This window comes from Pelmatolapia mariae, linkage group LG13 (assembly GCF_036321145.2).
Source record: "Pelmatolapia mariae isolate MD_Pm_ZW linkage group LG13, Pm_UMD_F_2, whole genome shotgun sequence".
Classification (NCBI taxonomy): Eukaryota; Metazoa; Chordata; class Actinopteri; order Cichliformes; family Cichlidae; genus Pelmatolapia; species Pelmatolapia mariae.
Window position 1 is genome coordinate 9,611,754 of NC_086238.1, and position 18,623 is coordinate 9,630,376.

The 18,623-nt window shown below is 39.0% G+C and overlaps 2 protein-coding genes across 2 annotated transcripts in view; one reads left to right on the plus strand and one right to left on the minus strand.

Annotated features, from left to right (window-relative positions):
• Positions 1–1,468: 1,468 nt before the first annotated feature.
• Positions 1,469–12,144, minus strand: anxa11a (annexin A11a). Its single transcript, XM_063491656.1, has 15 exons — positions 12,047–12,144; positions 9,241–9,510; positions 7,980–8,062; positions 6,294–6,524; positions 6,047–6,134; positions 5,479–5,573; positions 5,080–5,193; positions 4,850–4,940; positions 4,306–4,385; positions 4,158–4,214; positions 3,934–4,027; positions 3,745–3,840; positions 2,479–2,537; positions 2,253–2,375; positions 1,469–2,161 (listed from the first exon to the last, which is right to left on the minus strand). The coding sequence occupies exons 2-15, from the start codon at positions 9,506–9,508 to the stop codon at positions 2,102–2,104; spliced, it is 1,539 nt and encodes a 512-aa protein (XP_063347726.1). The 5' UTR covers positions 9,509–9,510; positions 12,047–12,144; the 3' UTR covers positions 1,469–2,101.
• Positions 12,145–15,855: 3,711 nt separating this feature from the next.
• Positions 15,856–18,623, plus strand: part of zcchc24 (zinc finger, CCHC domain containing 24) — a 41,270-nt gene continuing 38,502 nt past the window's right edge. Inside the window, exon 1 of the mRNA XM_063491850.1 lies at positions 15,856–16,375. Within this exon, the coding sequence (XP_063347920.1) occupies positions 16,136–16,375 (240 nt within the window). The 5' untranslated portion in view covers positions 15,856–16,135. The remainder of the gene's footprint in view (positions 16,376–18,623) is intronic.

Below are 18,623 nucleotides of genomic sequence, written 5' to 3' on the forward strand. Positions count from 1 at the left end.
GCAATGTTGGCATAGACATGCCAGAAACACTTTATTTTTAAAAAAAACTCATCTAATCACATCTAAATTATCTTTTCAAAACTGATGTAATCGCATTCAGGATTCATTACACGTTTAGCCATTGCAATCTAAACAGCCATCTAAAGCCCTCAAACCTTCTCTGCCATTTCTAGTCAGTTTTAACATGAGGTGATCAAAAGTGATTCCTCCAGCATGGCTCTTCCCTAAGGGTCCCCCATGCATCTGACGGCACCACAGTCACGGTAGACTCGTTTAATGTGGGCAAGGCAGCTTTATGGATGCCATTAATTCCACAGGCTCCGCCCCCCTTCTCACTTCACAGAGTTATTGATTGTAGTGCACTTAACACACACACACACACACACACATACACTACTATGGCCAGCCAAGCGCATAGCCATGTCTTTACAGTGTTGAACAGCATTTTAAGTGAAGCCAACAGGATTTAATAAGGCATATAGAGCTCCTTCTGCAGCCACACATGCTGGCCTTACACCCCTTCAGGAAAGAAAAAGCAGTTATCTGTATTGATTGAGCAAAATGCAGTGTTTAAGTCTCACACTACTTTATGGCAGTGATAGTGAGACTTTTAGCTGATACAGTGTGAAAGAACCAGCAGCCTTGTTTGGTGGTTTGTACATGTGTAAACTGTGACCATGATGATTAATTCAGTGCCATGATGTGACTATGATTTTTGATTGCTGTATTTTGTTTTTCGAAGTAAAGACATCACTGCCCTCTGCTGACAAACCAAGTCTACTACCAAACCCTTACAGCATCACAGTGGTACAGCCAAAGGTTTGGTTATTAAGCATCACTGCAAAGTTTGAATGGCTGGCAATAAATGTTACTTTCTGACCTAAAATACAGTAACTAGTCAATCAGTATCAATGACAATGGCAATTTAGTGAAATTCTGAATGTTAAACAAATTGACCAATGTTCGCAAATTATTTTTAAAAAATCTGAGTAATTTCAGACTTCCAGAGTTGACTTAGGTGATCAAACATGTGTGATTTAATTCAAAAAGGTAAGCTTAATTTTCTTTATCAGAAAAAAAAAAGATTTTCTTGCCTTCATCAACAGCCAAATTACCATCTTTATGGTTTTTTCAAATGGCTTTGAACAACCTGTGAACAATTTCTCTGTAATGTTATCTGCTGCACTATATATTAACATTTTTTTAGACATCTGTACTGTGCAATAGTTTGTCTGCTTGAGGCAACAGTTGTTGGTAATTTGGTGCAACACAAAAATGTAACTAAACTTGGTTTCTTCTAAAAAAGCATTACTGCCATATTCATATATTCAGAACGCCTTTTCACCAGAATCCACTTGCGCTTGTGATCCAATAAAGGGATGTGACATACACTAGAGGGGTGCCTGTTTGCTAAAGCCTTTTCATAGAGTTTGTTGCAGTTTTATAGTTGAATGAACAAAAAACAATCCCAGTGTACATCCTCAGTATTTATTTCCTGAATCCCCTGAAAATGGCACCTTAATTATGAAACATCATGCTCAATGATGAACTATAGTGACCTTTATGTGACAAAACTACTGCAAACATAGCTTTTAGAAACAAAACTCAAGACTAGAAAAAAAATATAGAAGAGATTGTACAATTGCAAGCATTATCTTTTACTTTGGTACTTAGCTGCTATGTATTACATGCCTCACTTTTATCAGCATTGCTGAAAATTAGCTAGCTGCTAAACATCAGATACAGTTCAGTATCTGATCATATTGGCACAAAAAATCTTTTAAAATATATATTTATATATATATAGCTCTTCAAAAGCCGATGTAAACTCTTACAAATCCATTTTGTAAATCCATGTACTGTCATATCCGGCCAATATAGTACAAACAAACAAAAAATATATAAAACGTTTTCTTTTTTAAACATACTGTTTATAGAAAGGTAACAATATGTATGAGCTTTTCAAAGCTAGGTAAATTTTGCATTGAAAGCATTGACATGGCATGCAAGTACGCAGTGTGTGTATAGTGCATACAGATGATTCAGAAAGATTATATTTGAAGAAACATCTGTAAAGAAGTCGACAGAATGTCTCCCTTTTTCAGTCACTGCCCCCGCAGAGCTTGAGTAGGAGTTTCTTGTAGTCTCCTGATGTGTCTCCCTGTTCAACACAGGCCAAGAAAATTAAACATCGGTCTCTTAAAAACAGATTTTAGTGGATACAGTGCTTTTGTATTATAGTGGATACTTACAGAGATCGCAGTGTACAGAGACTTGCCGTAATTTTTCAAATACTCCTGGCGAATGTCCAGCATGTCAACCTCGGAACGGGAGACCATGATCCGGATCAGAGTTTTGTCTTTTGTCCCAGCTCCCTGCACACAAACAATAACACGCACAAAAAAATAAATAAATAAATAAATAAATATGATGCTCCATCTATTTAGTAACGCATAGAAAGAGAACAGGCTGTCTCACCTTCATGGCCTTGTAGAGTCTTTCAGCAAAATATGCATGTGTATTTTTAATGCACTTCACTAAAACAGAGAAAACCAAGTTATTACCAAGACAACAACAATATATTATTAACTGTACACAAGCAGTTTATTTCTCTAAAACACCACAAAATGACATCTGGGAAATGGAAACAAAACAACAACAAAAAACTTAAAAAGGTTACACTAAAGCTCCTTCAGTGATCTCAGTGTATCTGAATGCATCAGTGTAAATGTGCACCCAGGGCATTTTTCCATAAAAGTGATGGCAATCTTATTAAACCGGACTTCCTGATGTATCCACAACAATAACAGCAAGGTGAAACAAATTCAGTAAGTTCCAAAAAAACCCAAAAACAACAACAACAAAAAAACAAAACAAAACACCCCAACAGAAAACACATCAACAAAAACTTCAGGCTCAAATCTACTGTGAAATAGTAAATGTGACATTAAATATTCACGTGGTATTTACTCCACCACCACCTGAGCATCTACATAAAGTAATAAAGCTGAACAATTCTTCTAAGCCCTAAAGGTGAGGTATTGGTTAATGGAGCTTTAGAGTAAATTTAAAAAAAAAAAAAAGTTTTGTTTTTGTTTGTTTTTTTTGTTTGTTTTTTGTTTTTTTTTAAATGCTGGCGACTGCTAATGCTACTCCTCAGCCTCCTAATAGACACACTTATGGTGCCATTTTGAAAATCCTACATTGCCTCGTTCTCTAGTTATTGCATTCACAAACTTGTGTGCCCAAGTTGCCCGCCAAATGAAATGCGAAACAGAATTAAAAGGGAATACACCAAAAAACAAAAAAAACAAAAAAAAAAAACTGTGGCAAACTTTCAACACTGCACTGCACAAAACTCAGAATGATAACACAGAGTGGATGCAGAAAACTAATGAAAGAGTTCACAAAAAATATAAATAATATCTAAAAAACCCCCAAAACAAAACAGGTTACTCTACCATATCTCTGTGAATTGATGGCAAAAGGGGGAGAAGGAGGAGGGCAAGACAAAACAAAGATTAAGCATTTGAAGGACCCTTGCATCTGTACAACACATTTAGCAAAGTTAACTGCAGTACAGTATTAATCCAGTAAGGCAGTTTAATAGTTAATAGTGAATCCTTTACTGCGTGCATGCCTCTACAATCATTGACTTTTTACGTAGCACACAGTCTAACTTTCCCAGCACATGGGAGTGGCTCTTTTAAGTAAAAACTTGAATAGGCGTGTGCGCATTCTTACCCACTGCCAACATGCCACTCTCAAGATCGCCAGACATTTCCCTGCTGATGCTCTTCTCAATATCCCTACCACACATCTGCTGGTACTCCATGAATACTACACACATAAACACAAATCCACAGGAAACAGGTAAACAGGCTGAAAAGGACAACAAAGATTTGCCTTTATTTACTAATCCAGAATGTATACCTGCTCTGAGATGGGATTTGCTCCTGGCACATAAAATGGCATTGAATTTGGACTCATCTGTTCCCAGTTTGTTTTCTCCAGCAGCATACAGGGCCTGTTTAGACAAAAGCCAGGTGTGACAAACTGAATGTCCTTGCACTCAAAGAAATCAAGGATTGACCATTTTAAGACATGCAGGTGAATCACTGAACATAAGTCAACAACAAGAAATCCGGAGGTTTTACCTGAGCATCTTGTTTAGCCAGCGAGATGTCGACATTTTCTCGTTCGTCCCGATTACCCTGCAAAACAGAGAGCAGCACATTTCCTAGTACAAATTCGAAAGTAGTTTCTAAGAAAAACGGGTGGTGCACAAGTGTTTCACAACTGTACCTGAGCGAGAGAGATCAGGAGCCTGCGGAAGTGGCCTGAGGTGTCTCCACTAATTGAATCCTCCAGTGACTTCTTGTATTCTGATATGGCAAATACAATGTTTTTTTAAATGTAAAAAAAAAAAAAAAAAAAAAAAAACCTAACAAAAACATATCAAATGTGAGAAAAATATCAAATGTGACTACATTTCTGAGATCAATATACTACAAACAGCTATCTGGGAATATTTTGTAGCCCAGATTAGTGACAAAGGGGAAAATGGGATACAGTAGATCAAAACATAAATATAAAGAGCTAAAAGAGCAAACAGTGAATGATTAAGTAATTAAAATAATACCCTTATTTTATATGTTTTGATATTAGAATTGCAACAGCTTTCTGGCTATCAAATCTGAATTTATAGGCGTTATAATGCTACCCACATTTAAATACACTAAGCTTATCCTCTATGCAATCAATCTCAGTGGTGTCATGCTGTGAGACTAAGGTTAAGAGAGCAGTGAGGAAAAGCAGCATATTTAAAAAAAACACTCAGGCATCAAACCTTGTTTGTAAATACGGCTAATCTCCTTGATTTCAGCATTGGAGCGAGAAGACAGGATCTCAATTAGACAGGCCTCATCAGTTCCAGCTCCCTATTAGGAGGACAGAATAATGCTATCATGAGAACCTCTTTGTCTGGATTGCAGCAGCCTGTGTATGTCTTTTCAATGAGCATCCATTCAGACCTCCGTTATGATGCGACACACCAACATGCATTTTCTCAGTATTTACCTTTATGGCACTGTTGAGTTCAGAGGCATCAAACTCAGTGGGGGTCTTCAGCATGGCCATGACGAGCTTCCTGAAATCCCCAGACAGTTCTGAATGCAGATCCTTAATCAGATCCTGAAAGCGGGGATGGTTCAAAACCATCGTTAACTGCTCCTTGAAAATTTTGCTGCAAAACACTCCACTGTGGCCTAACAACAATCAGCTTTAAGGACATTCAATCCCCTCTGAATCTGACCAGCATGATTAGCCTACTCGTCACAATCACTGCTATGTAATGAGACAAAGTCATGTTTCTATATTGGTAAATTGTATAAATTGGTAAATTGTTTGTATACACAGTACTAAAAAAAAAAAAAAAAAAAAAAAAAAAAAAAAGGCATTAGTTATGAGAATCGTTACCTTGCCATAGGCGGTTTTGTAAGACCGGAGCAAAGGAACGCGCTGTTTGTTGGACCGACTCCCGAGCAACTCAATGATGGCTTGCTCGTCAGTTCCTGCACAGACAAGCCAGAGATGTCAAGTCAGGCACAGATCACCTATAATTAAAAAAAAATTGGCTTCTTCTCACATTTAATTCACACTATGAATGAAATGAAAATGGCATAGAAAAGAAGAAAACTAAGGCTGTGCTGAGCCAATGATAATAAATGACTATTCACCCATTGTTTTAAAAAGGCTACCCTGCTAAACATGTGCTCATTTATCAGGCTGTGAATCAGGTAAAATATTAAATGGGATTATTCCCAGAAGAACGAACAGAACACAGTTTCCCAAATGTACAATATCCAGAGTGTCTTGCCTATTTGCCTATTTTCTGGGATGTTTAAGCTGCACAAGATAGAACAATTTACATAGTCAGACAGTATAAAGCTTTTCAAATTCACCCACCTAAACTGGAAAGTTTCTCTCTTCTTGCTTAAAATAGAGTTTATTCTTCCTGATCAGAGTCTATGTCCATAACACTCACCAAAGCCCTTCATGGCCTTCCTCAGGACCTCCGCATCTTTGAGAGGGTCAGCTCCAGGAAAGTCCATGATTGTTCCCCTGAATCCTCTCTGGAACAGGTTTATTTGAACTAGGGTTATTAAGTTAGTTTTGCAACACTGCACTGTAAACACAAAGTACATTAAACACATTCAGAGAGGAATAATAAGAATACATTTAATTTTTTTAACCAATAAGTTAAAAAACAACAACAACACAACTACTCTTACATTGATAGGTGGAGCTATTGGCATGGCTCCTCCTCCACCATAGGCTGGCATGGATGGATTTGCTGATGGGGCATTTGGGTACCCAGGCATAGGTGCTGGTGCTCCTCCATAACCTGGCATGGATGGGTTGGGTGATGGTGCACCGGGGTATCCAGGCATTGGCTGGCCAGGCTGACCAGGATAACCCATTGCTGGACCCTGGTTTTGTTGTGGTGGCATGGTTCCTCCTGGCTGTGGGTACAGGCCACATGACTGTTGGTTAGGGATGGGGCCACCAAACCCACCAGGTTGAGGGGCAGGTTGGTAGCCCCCAGGGACTTGGGCAAACATGAACGTGTTTGGAGGAAACCCTCCCATGGCTCCAGAGATCTGGTTGGCCTGTGATTTGGAAATATTGTCATCCCATAACATGTGCACGCATTCTTGAAGACTTTAATTTTTAATACAGGTAGCTGGTCACACCTTTTTTGGTTACACTTGTTTGTCAAATTAGCATGATTAAAATAAACATTTCAAAGTAAATACTCAAACTGAGATTAATATTCCTGGTGTTTATACATGATATCCTCCTAAGACTCAACACTTCATTTTTGTTTTCCTTTTTTGTTTGGGCAGGCATGAGTCTGAGACCTCTCCGTCAAATACTATTTATGCAATCTATATTATTCCTCTGTACTGGCGAGGGGATATCATGGGCTTTCTATTTTTTTAGTGTCCTTAGTAACAGACATCTGGACTTACTACTTTACATTTTCAATCTATGTACATACTTTAGGAAGCAGATGGCAGAGTGAGGCAAAACCTTTACTCAGAAATGTGGAAGGGCAGTTAAATTAAAAGACATTAAATGTTTGGGTTTTTGTTTTTTTTTGTTAAAATCAGAGCACACAAACCACAGAGGGGTGTGGATCTTTGAAGTATCACTAAGAACAACTTCTGGAACTTCTGGTTTTTCTGCATCTGTGTCCACAGCATGATTCAGATAACCCTGGATCCGGATTTACTAGTTACCAGAAACCAAATCCCACAACTTCAGAGCCCTAACTTACACAGTATTTGTTAACCATGATGGACTTTGTGTGGTTTGTCTGTTATGTCCTCCTCTGTTTTTTGTTAAACTTACGTTTCAGTAATCAGATGGGGTTCTGTCATCTAACCATTTTTATATATTACACCACATCATTTGGTCATGAAATAAAACCTGAACAATTTTAACCCCTCCTGAAAAAAAAAAAGCTCCATTGAACCACTAATAACATTTATACTTCTGGGTCTCACGAGGATATAAAGAAGAATCCAAAGAAAGTGTGGCCAAGCTATTAAAATGTCATTGCATACATCTGACAGACCAAATAAAAAGAAAATGCATGGGGAAAGTCAAAGAGTAAAAAGAAGGGAATTGGTATGTTTAAGAACAATACACAGAAATTAAGTTTATGACTGCTTTTCATGCAGGAAAAATGGAGAAAAACAGGTAAGGGGGAAAAAAAAGAAAAAAAAAGAAGCAGTAATGCTGAGAATTTAGGGAAGCGTATTTTGAAACCATCTTACCGTAAAGTGAAAGCACGTGATATTCCATTTATGGCGTGTAATTCTAACTTGAATATTTAAGGCAAAAATCCAGTGATCATGCATTAAACAAAACTTTACAGTTTTCTGGGATGTATATTTCGAGATCAAACTTACCATGCCAGGATTGTATCCAGGGTTGGATAAGCCATCAAGACCAATGGAGGGATATCCACCCGTAGGCCCTCCACCCCAGCTGCCTGCGCAAGTTAACAAAGAAGAAACTATTCAGGAAATTTAAGGAACTGCACTGGCTCCTTGTTTTCATTTAAAGCTCATTTTGAGATTCTGCGGATCATTTTTAAATTTGCATGTGGGATGAATAACGCCAACAGCTGGAACGCAGAAATGCTGACCAACTACGAGTCCGTTCACATTCTTCCATTTTAGATATGACGGTACTTCTTCCATGAGTAATGTCCTTCAAGTCATGTTGTTTGTTTTTAGGTGATGTCATCTTTTATTGTCCTTAATGGTCATCACTGCTTTTAGATATACACTTTAATTTTCCTTTATCATATCATTTTCCTCTTTCTGTTGTAATGGAATTTCCGAAGCAATTTGTAAACACTGTTGTCAAAGGTTAAAGGACACATAAACAAAGTTATGAACTCCAGTCCATTAAGTATAAATTCTCATGATCCCAGTGGCCTACAAACACCACTTAACTGAAAGTAGGCACCATTTCACATTAACCAAAACACATGTTAATAAAAAGATTAAGATCACTTTCATGTCTGTATGATAAATACGAAGCTACAGCCAGCAGCTCGTCAGATTGGCCTCGGATAAAGACTGACTATCGAGCCTGTAATAAGCAAATCTTCAAAACAGCAATTTTATGAAAAGTTTTATAAATGTTACTTCTTTTCTTTCTAACCTCTTTGTATTCAGCTTAATGTTAAGTGACAGGCAATCATTTTAATTTATTTAATACATCAGTAAAATACGAAAATTATATTTATCAGTTGGCTGTATGTGACAATGACACATACAGCAACAGTTAATTTGTGTATATACGGTGCAGAGCTGTGTATCGTTGTGCAAACAGACTTGTTTTGTGTGCAGATTTCCTGAAGATAAAATTAGATCACATTCAAGGTCTGCTGGACTCCGAACAGGAGACCAAATGACTCATCTGCTTCAGTCTTTACAGTCTGTTGTACAGTTTGACAGGACAGGATGATAAACACATTTAACTGATGGATTAATCCATCAATCAACAGCAGCAACCAGCGCTACATGCTAAGATTTAACAACCTTGTTGCCGAAAGTAGGATTATATACATCATAAAAACTTTACAAAGAAATTAATCTTCTCTTTACTTCAGTGTGCAAAAGTGTGCACTGACTTTAACAGTCCTGCACAGTGGCTTACCTGGAGGTGGTGCCTGTGGGTATCCTCCAGCCTGTGGTGGGTAACCTCCAGCTTGAGGTGGATATCCTCCTGCCTGTGGTGGGTAGCCTCCAGCTTGAGGAGGATAGCCACCCGGCTGTGGAGGGTAACCTCCCGCTTGGGGAGGGTAAGCTCCTGGCTGTGGTGGGTAAGCACCTGGTTGTGGAGGGTAACCCCCAGCCTGCGGTGGGTATCCTCCTGCCTGCGGGGGATATCCTCCTGCCTGAGGGGGGTATCCAGGGTAGCTCATTGCTTTAAACATAAAACAGAACAGTCAATGGGATGCCCACCATACAACATAACCTCTTACAAATAATAAGAATCTGCAGCATCATTATCATTTTGTGCAGCTGTCTCCATTAAAAAGTACATCATCTGTTAAAAATGAAAAAGAAAAGTAAAAGATCAAACGTTTATGTGAACTGCACCTTTAAGTAATATGCAACTGATGCAATGTGCATCGCATTTCTAAACAGAGTCATTATAGTTTAGCATTTTCAAATGAGGTTTTATTATTTACTCTAACATGGAGCAGAAAACGGAACATGAATGTTACGTTCGAGTGTTTTTGTCTTGAGTTTAATTTCGGTTAGCCCCCCGGAGCAGATTTGCTCTTTCAGTTTTGTTTTTACTGTTTTATATGTTACTGAAGTTTTTATTACTTTCATGGTTTTTTTTAAGTAATTATTATTACATAAATGGTATTTCCACAATGTAGTGGTTTACACATTTGTGTAACAAGCAAAATGTCCCCAATTAAATCCATCAACCAGTGTAAAAATCTGCCAAATCAAACATGTGAAACTACCAGCTGTAGTGAAGGGACCAGCTGAAAGGATCTTCTGTTACGCGGAGGTTTTTTGTCAGAGGCAAGATTTGAATTCCTGGATATTAGTTAATTATTTAGCATTACAATGAAGCACAAGACTTTGTGAAAACAGTTGCCTCACAATCATGTGCGTCTAAGTTTCAAAAAAAAAAAAAAAAAAGTAAAACTAAGTACATTTCCTCATTTTTTAGTTAGTTTTCCCTCAAAATCTAGTTTTCTTGTACATTTTACTTACCTTTAGTTGGCTTTACTAGCAATAACTTGTGGTGTTGTTAATACCACATTTAAAAGTTTTAAAATCTGTATGCTTTATGTTTGTAATATTTTGTTGAAATGCACTTCTGACCTGAGAACCTATAACTGTGAAAAGGTAATGACTATGTGTTGCTTTGGTTTCCTGGTTTGGAGTGTGTGGTTACACTGTTGCTGCTGCTGCTGCTGCTGCTGCTGCTGCATGTTAAAATCATGTGAATTACTATACAAGGCAAGTTCACACGTTTAAAACTAAAAAAAATAAATAAACAAAAGTTTTTAAAATATTTACAACACCTCAGTAAAGCACGTTAATTTTGCTGCTTTTCTGAATTTACCAATGATGCGCTTTTATTGGCTTCTGGTCTAATATTTGCATAATGCTTGTTTGTTTAGTGACACTGCAGGTTTTATAGCCGATTTATATCCCTGACCCCAAACCGTCTTTCACTGTTAACCAAGCCATGCACAATCACTTTACGTTTCTTTCTTCCCTTAATATGAATTGAACTAGTCTTTTTCTAGTCACCATTAACTTTTGCTAATGTAGCAATGTAGAAGTCATGGTCATGGAAACCTAATGAGGGACAGACTCTTCATTCCATAGCCATGTGATCACAGATACTTTTAGCTCAGTGGTGGGATGGTAAGGAAACTTTCATTTTGGTTAGGCATAGTATGAAAAGCTTGTCCTCCAGCAGGCCCATTTATTCCGTGGTAAAACTGACTCCAGTTGACTTAACTGGAACAGTCTTCACTGCTTTTATGCACTGAGGATGAAACAAGCTGCTACTGCATCTGAATAAGCACACAGGGCAAGAAAGATACCCAGGGAAATGCAGAGGTCAAATTAGAATACTTTATCATAAAAACACAGCACACGTCATTATCTTAAACTACTGCTGATGTCCAACTCGGAAACACTGATGCTGAGTATTAAGGTTAAGGTCTTTGTGTACAAACATGAGTAAATACTGTTTAGTTTCCAAACTGTCTTAAACACATTTAAATGTTGTTCAGGGGGAACACATCTGACTGATTTCCCCTGCAAATTGTAAGCAGTCACATCACGCAATACATCTCCATATATGTTCTTTTAAGGGTTTGCGGTCTTTAAAAAAAGTGACTGCTAATATTGGGAAATCCTAACATCCGCGATTTACTCGCTTTATAACTTAGGCGACTTTTGGACCGGTTAAACATCGTGACCAGTGTTATAATATACTAAAAATCTACTATGACAGTCCTCGGAAACAAACCTTTGGCTCGCTAATTATAAAATACATACAGCCATGCTTTGGGCCTGCGTTAATAATTTTAGAGAGCTAGCAAGTTAAACTGGCTCCCAACTGTATTTACATAGAGTAGCCATATCCGTCTAATCCATTGAAGGCTCGCTCGCTTCCCGCATTTAAGCTAACTAACTACAAATAAATATAACAAAATATCAAGCAACAAAAACGAAACTACGACCTGCATGTGTACTTTCTAGCTTTCCTCGACTGAGCTAAAGGCAAAGGTATGTCTGTAATAACGTTGACAGAGCAGCTAGCGACTGCTTCGAGAAGACAAGCAGCTCGGTAAACGTCAAAGCAGCAAAACGCCTTAAAAAAACGACACCACGATCCAGCTCAGGTATAAGCTTTACTAACCTACCATGCAACGCTTTAGTCTGTGTAAGAAGCTGTTTTCGCTTTTAGCACTTACTTTAGTTTTCTTGCAGTCTCTTCCTGGAAGCTTGTATTTCTTCGACTATCTTGGTTGTATTTAAGTGGTGTGGGTGGGACGCAGAGTTTCCATTCAAGGTTCCCACCCATCTCTCTCTCTCCATAGCCGTCCTCTTTGACAACGCCTATAAACAAAAATGAATTCACTGTTGGACGTATATGTGACCTATGGTGACTTAATGGAAAACGTGACAGCTATTATTTCACAAAAGGTGTGTTGTTTGACTGATGTGTTCCTGGAAGATAACACCCTACTCAGGTAAGAATATCTGTATAACTGAGTTAATCCCCTTTCTTTGTACATTTCTTTTTATTTTCTTGGAGCTACAAGAAAATGTAATGATTAATGTAGCTGGCAGTAATAAGTCTTAGCAATTTTTAAAAGATAAAATGAAATAAAATAAAAATATTAGGAAGTGAAACCATGCTGTAGGCCTGTGACCATATGCAGCCAAAAAGAAAGAAAGAAAGGAAGACAGGACAACCAATTCTGTTCTAAAGTTTTACTTATCAAGATAAGATAAGATAACTCTTTATTGTCATTGCACAGTCATACCTAGTACAATAGTACAATGAAAATGGAAACTGTCCCACGTTGACACTAGGTACAACTAAACACAACAAAACACAACACAAACAGTAACAACACAACACAGTAACTTTAAAGTGGAGTGATAAGCGCAAAAAAGGTATAAGCAAAAAAAAAGAAAGAAAAAGGAATGACTTCATAAATAAATAAAAGAAATGAATGAATGTTTCTTGCACATTATTAATATTGCCCTCCAAAAAAGTCCAGGGAGGTAGCCAATCAGGTCAGCTGTTAGCATTGATTGGGGCTATTGCCCTATTGTAAAAGCTGTCCTTGAGTCTGTTTGTCTGTGACCTTGGCAACCCAAATCTGGGCAGGAGATTCAGGTTGCTGAGGTCACTTAAACACCCGGTGACTTGGGTATGTGAAATCCCGTAGGATGCTACGTGCTGTCGTGAGACAGCGAGCGCTGTACAGGTCCTTCAGGGAGGGAAGAGGATGTCCAATGACTTTGTTCAGGACGTAATGATGAAAAGATATTACAAGGCTCCTCCAGATGGCCATATGGGGGCCACTAAAAATATTGGGGTGGCACACCAAATGTTTTAAGTTTTCTATTCCAGTTTTATTATGCTATTGTCAAGTATAGGCTACATGAAAAAAATGTTGCAAATTTTGTGAGATGAGATCATCAACATATGACACATTTCACCATATCATTATTTATTCAAATTAACTAACTAAATACAAACTACACCCTTACTACTTACCTGGGAATTAAGAGGGTAAATAGCAGCCATGTGTTTTGATCATCAATACATTTCAGCATCTCTATAAAAGCTAAAGCTTTTTTAGTCAGTCTGGAGTTTTTAGGTATGTGTTAACTCAAAGCCAAGGCAAAAAGACATCAGCGGTGATCTCGGAGAACCTATTGTTGCTGCCCATCCATTTTGGAAGGGTTAGAATTATATCACCAAACACTATGACCTTCATTATTTGTAGCACTTTGGTCAACATTGTTGGATGTAAAGTGCGTTATAAATAAAGATGCTATGCTATGCTCTTATTGTACACTTAGAAAGATTCAATACAGGGGAGAATTTCATGGGACATCCCAGCAGGGCCCCAGCAGCAAGGCCATGGGGTCATAATTGGCCTGACAAAATCCCCAATCCAGCCCACTGGACTGCTTTGGAAAATGTTAAGGAGGGCATACATTTTGGACTTCCTACTAATAAAAGACCTCCCCATGGACATTCATACTACACTAAAGTAATAGATAAAAAGTTAAATAACAAAAAAAGTTAATTTTTTCACTATTATAGAAACTTTTTGTTTCACAATAAAAAGACAAAATGTACATTTTCTGCTAATTAACAAAACCTTTCAGTTTTATAATAACTACAGGGCAGTCTGGGTAACAAACTATCTGAACTTGTCTGTCATTTTTTTACATTTATTTCTTACAATTTAAACCCAAAGGGTCATGCTGACAGATTTCTTTCATTTTTTTCAGCAGCATTTCTCTGTTGTTATCTCTGAGTTTAAATGTGCAGTTGAACCTCTGTACAGTGATAGATACCCAGATAAGTTTATCTGGCCCACTTAAGATAAAAGTGGGCTGTATGTGGCCCGTAATGTAAAATAAGTTTGACATCCCCGCCTCTGCCTCAGACTCCTAAATGTTAAAGTTCATGTACAAAGTACATTTAGAAAAAGACTAAGTATGGCGTGTTTGAAAGGGTTGCCAACACAAGGCCTCTTGTCTCTAAAAAGAAAACATTAGCACAGCTTAGGTTTCCAAAGTTGCATCTGAGCAAATTGAAAACACCTGGAACAATGTCGTCTGCACAGATGAGAACAAAGTGGAGATGTTTTACCACAATGTACACTGCCACATTTGGCAAAAACCAAAGACAGCATATCAGCACAAACAACTTGTACCAACTATAAGCTTGGTGGTGGAGGCATGATGTTTTGGGCTTGTTTTGCAGCCACAGGTCCTGTGCACCGTGCTGTCATTGAGTCGATCATGAGCTCCTCGAGTATTCTGGAGTCAAATGTGAGGTCATCTGTCTGGCATTTAAGGCTTGGCTGAAACTCGGTCATGCAACAGGACAATGACAGCAGCAAATCTACTTCAGAATGGCTTAAAAAGTAAAGAATCAAAGTGCTGCAATGGCAAGGTGTTGCAAAGTCTAGACCTCAACCACACTGAAATGCTGTGGCAGGAAAGCTGTGCAGAAATAAATGCTTCCAAACCCCAATGAACTCAAGCAACACAAGGAAAGAAGAGTGGGCCAAAATTCCTACACATGTGAGAGACTGATAAAGTAGCACAGACAACATTTACTTCAACTCATTGCTGTTAAGGGTGGTTCTACAAGCTACTGAATCACAGATTGTGCTCAGTTTTTCACACACTCCTTCTGTGTTGTGGCTTAGTTTTGATGAAATAATGTTACAATGTAATATCACATGTATTACTGTTCATCTGAAGTTGTATTTCACTAATTTTAGAACCGGGTTAGGTCTATTAGTTTTATTATTGTGTCATATGCACCTCAGAACTGAAAGAGTTTTTCACATGACTCTACTGTAAATGTATGCACAAATGGGAAATATCTGTTAATATAGTTTATATATGTGACTCATATTGCAAACGTCCGTTCTCCTAAAATTCTCCTAATTTAAACCTGCAAATTTAAAAGTACAAGATAAAATTAGGTTTTGGAAAGCAGTAGTCATACTTAAGAGCCAGAATAACCTCTCTAGGAAATGAATGCCAGTATCTTCTAGATTCATGGATATATGCAGGGATTTTTGCCACAAGAGGGAGCCGTTTTTAAGGTTTTCTCCATACTCTGCTGCCTTGAATCTGCGGGTTGGCTGGAAGCTGGGACGTGCTCGACAGAGTGTGCCCCCATAGTCCTGATAAGCTGCACAGTTTATTGATTTCTTAACCGCTGGACTAAATGGTATAAAGTTATCCAGGTTTTTCTTTATAGCATATTAATATGTGTTTTCAGAAGGTGGCTGAATGTCATAAAGAATCAGGGAGGCCTATTTCCACTCAAGAGTAGAGAAATAGTAAACCATATATATTAGTAACTAGGTAAATAATAGAACATGTACACCGTCTTTATTACAGCAGTTACTCGGTTGTATCGTGAATGACTCCTGGAACAAACGACGCGCTGATTGGCTGCTGGTCTTCGGTGACGCAGAGCCGCGTTCATTGCATATTCAAAGAGCTTCTCTCTGCCCCGCTGCAATAAAGGCAGATAGCGGACCATGGGGAGCAGGGGAAAACTTTTTATACTGACATGTTAACGCCATGACTTTTGAGTAACATCTAAGTGGGACGAGGCTCCCGGCGTGAGGAGGACAGGGCCTTTTACAGAAAGAAGAAGAAGAAAAGGGAGCACTTGCCATCAGTTTGGGTACAGGGACGGGAAAAAAGCAACATTTGAGACGAGTCCAGCAAAAAAGAAAAAAAAAGAAGCGGTGGAAATCCAGTTTGGACATTTGAATGGAAAGATGAGCTTGCTGTCTGCCATAGACACGAGTGCCTCCGTGTACCAGCCGGCTCAACTTCTCAACTGGGTCTATCTCTCCTTACAAGACCCCCACCAGACCAGCGCCTTTGACGCGTTCAGACCCGAACCCAACTCTTCCCACCCGGATCTCAGTTTCAGCAAGACTCCCGCAGCGGCGGATTTGAGCTCTTCCCTGAACTCCAACTATCTCAACAACTTCTTCCAGCTGCAGCGAAATGAGGTGAACTGACGGCATGCTACGTACAAATCCGGGATATCTGAGGTTGTGAGACTGTGGCTGATTTTAGGGAGAGTTGGACGGTGTTAGTGTTGTTTGTCTGAGCAGCAAATGTTTTAGCATGCAGGTTGCAACATGGGCTATTCTGGTATAACCGCCATGATATTTTTAATATGGACAAAAACCTAAAATAGTCCGATGAAATAAACGTTTTTGGTGGGGCTACTTTGACTGTAGCTCTATTGCTATGTGCAGATCTAAGTGTTTTACATAATATAAAACGATTGTGTAGGCTTCTGTGTATATGACTGCAATACTACAAGAGAAAAATACACCAGAAATACTAAGTAAATATGTCACTAACCCACTCATGGATTAAATACTTCGTGAAAAATTAAAATTAATGTGCAATCTTTCAAGATCTAAATATCACACAGCTCATTTCCCTCCCCCAGATGACATGATTACACATGAAGAGGTCTGCTTTCAGCATATTTATAAGTTATGGCTCAAAGTTAATGTGGTGAGGAAAAATATGTTTTAATCAGAGAGGCAGGAGATGGAAATAGATCCCCCCCCCCCACCCTCTGCACGCCTCTGTCTGGAGAGAGCAGGCCACTGCAGCCCCTTGCTGAGGTCTGCTGTCTCTGACTCCTTCAAATAGACCAGGTTGTGCAAACAAAATCAGTCCTTGTTTACATATTCTCTATTTTTGTGCCTCCAAGTAATTTTAGGGAACCAACATGCTGATAACGTGTGCAGGGTGCAAATCTGATACCCCATAGTGCACTCTGTGCAAAAGTGACCCCTCCATCTCTCCCGCATACAGAAAATGATCACACAGCGTGGGCAGAAAGGCAGTGTTATAATAAATAAAAATACACAGTGAGCAGTGTTGATTGCACTGCAGCCCAGTTTCTTAGATCTCTGTTCAAGTGACGCTATGTGTTGGAAACTTTAGTAGTGGATGGATGGTGTAGTCACCATCTAGAGCCAGTGTTCATTATAATGGTGGCAACCGCAGGGGGCTTTTGAAGTCACTTAACACGTAAAGTCATCTGAAAATGGGGCGTTCGCTTTATACATTACACGCAATTGTGTAATGCCATAAGAGTATAAAGTGTTTCAAAGTGAGGGAACACACATAGAGTCTGGAAACGGTTTAAGGGGTGGAGGGAGGGGGAGATTTTGCAACTTTCTATACCGGCCAAGCCAAGCAAAACAAACCACTGCAGAGATTTGATGATGAGATGACTAACGCGAAATGTGGTTGTTTTCGCAGTGAAGGATCACACAACAGCCTGCTTGGAGTGAAATTGCGATATAGATTAATGAAGTCGCTGTCGACAGGGCACAAGTCGAGCACGCTTATCGCAGATTCGTCTGCTGACAGCTTTGCTCAAAAGCCTCATTCACAACCCAGTTACAGGCTGAAAAGCCCCCCTAGCATATTTTTACTGTTACTTTAGAAACTATCTGGATTACTCTACCTCTTATCAGTGCACCTTTAAAGTTCCCAGGTGGCACCACAAGCCTGGCCTAAAAACAGCAGTGTTTTATTGACCTCCTGCTGTGTGACACCTCATCACCGGACCTGTGAAAACACTCACAGATGTGCTACACTTGTTCTGCCTGTCTTGGGCACACCGTGGCTGGCCATCCCCTCATCTATTGCCACACGGCACAAAAACACACAACCTACCAAGGACTAGTCACTCAGTCACACACGCAAAAATAAACAAACCGTTTCACCCCACCATTAGCAGATGTGTGTGAAATCCGTTTCCTTTGGGCTGACAGTAGGTGGTTTGAAGCCAAACTGAAGAAATGCTCCTAACGTAAACAGAGCAAAGTTTCCTGTTTTTTATTTGTTAAAAATGATTTTGCAAGCTGCAGTAAAACTTAACACGCACAAATGTGTACATTTCCATTTGGAGGAGGGATGCAGTAGTATACAGAGCTGGAACACATGCACCAGATGGGGAAACTGAGAAACTACAGAGCTGTAGTGCTTGATTTACAGCAACTACAAGTAATAAATGAACACGGCTCTTAAAGCTGGAGCTGGTTAGCAAGACAATCTTACAGTCTCCAGATAGAGATTTGGCTTTCAGCCCTGGTTAGGTTGCCAAGTGTAAGGTTTCTGTGCCGTGCAACATTTAACATCAACAGTAACATCATTTCCCAGACACAAGCCCGTGTCCTAAAATGATGCATAGCCTTTGGTTATATTAAAGAGTTTATCAGTGGA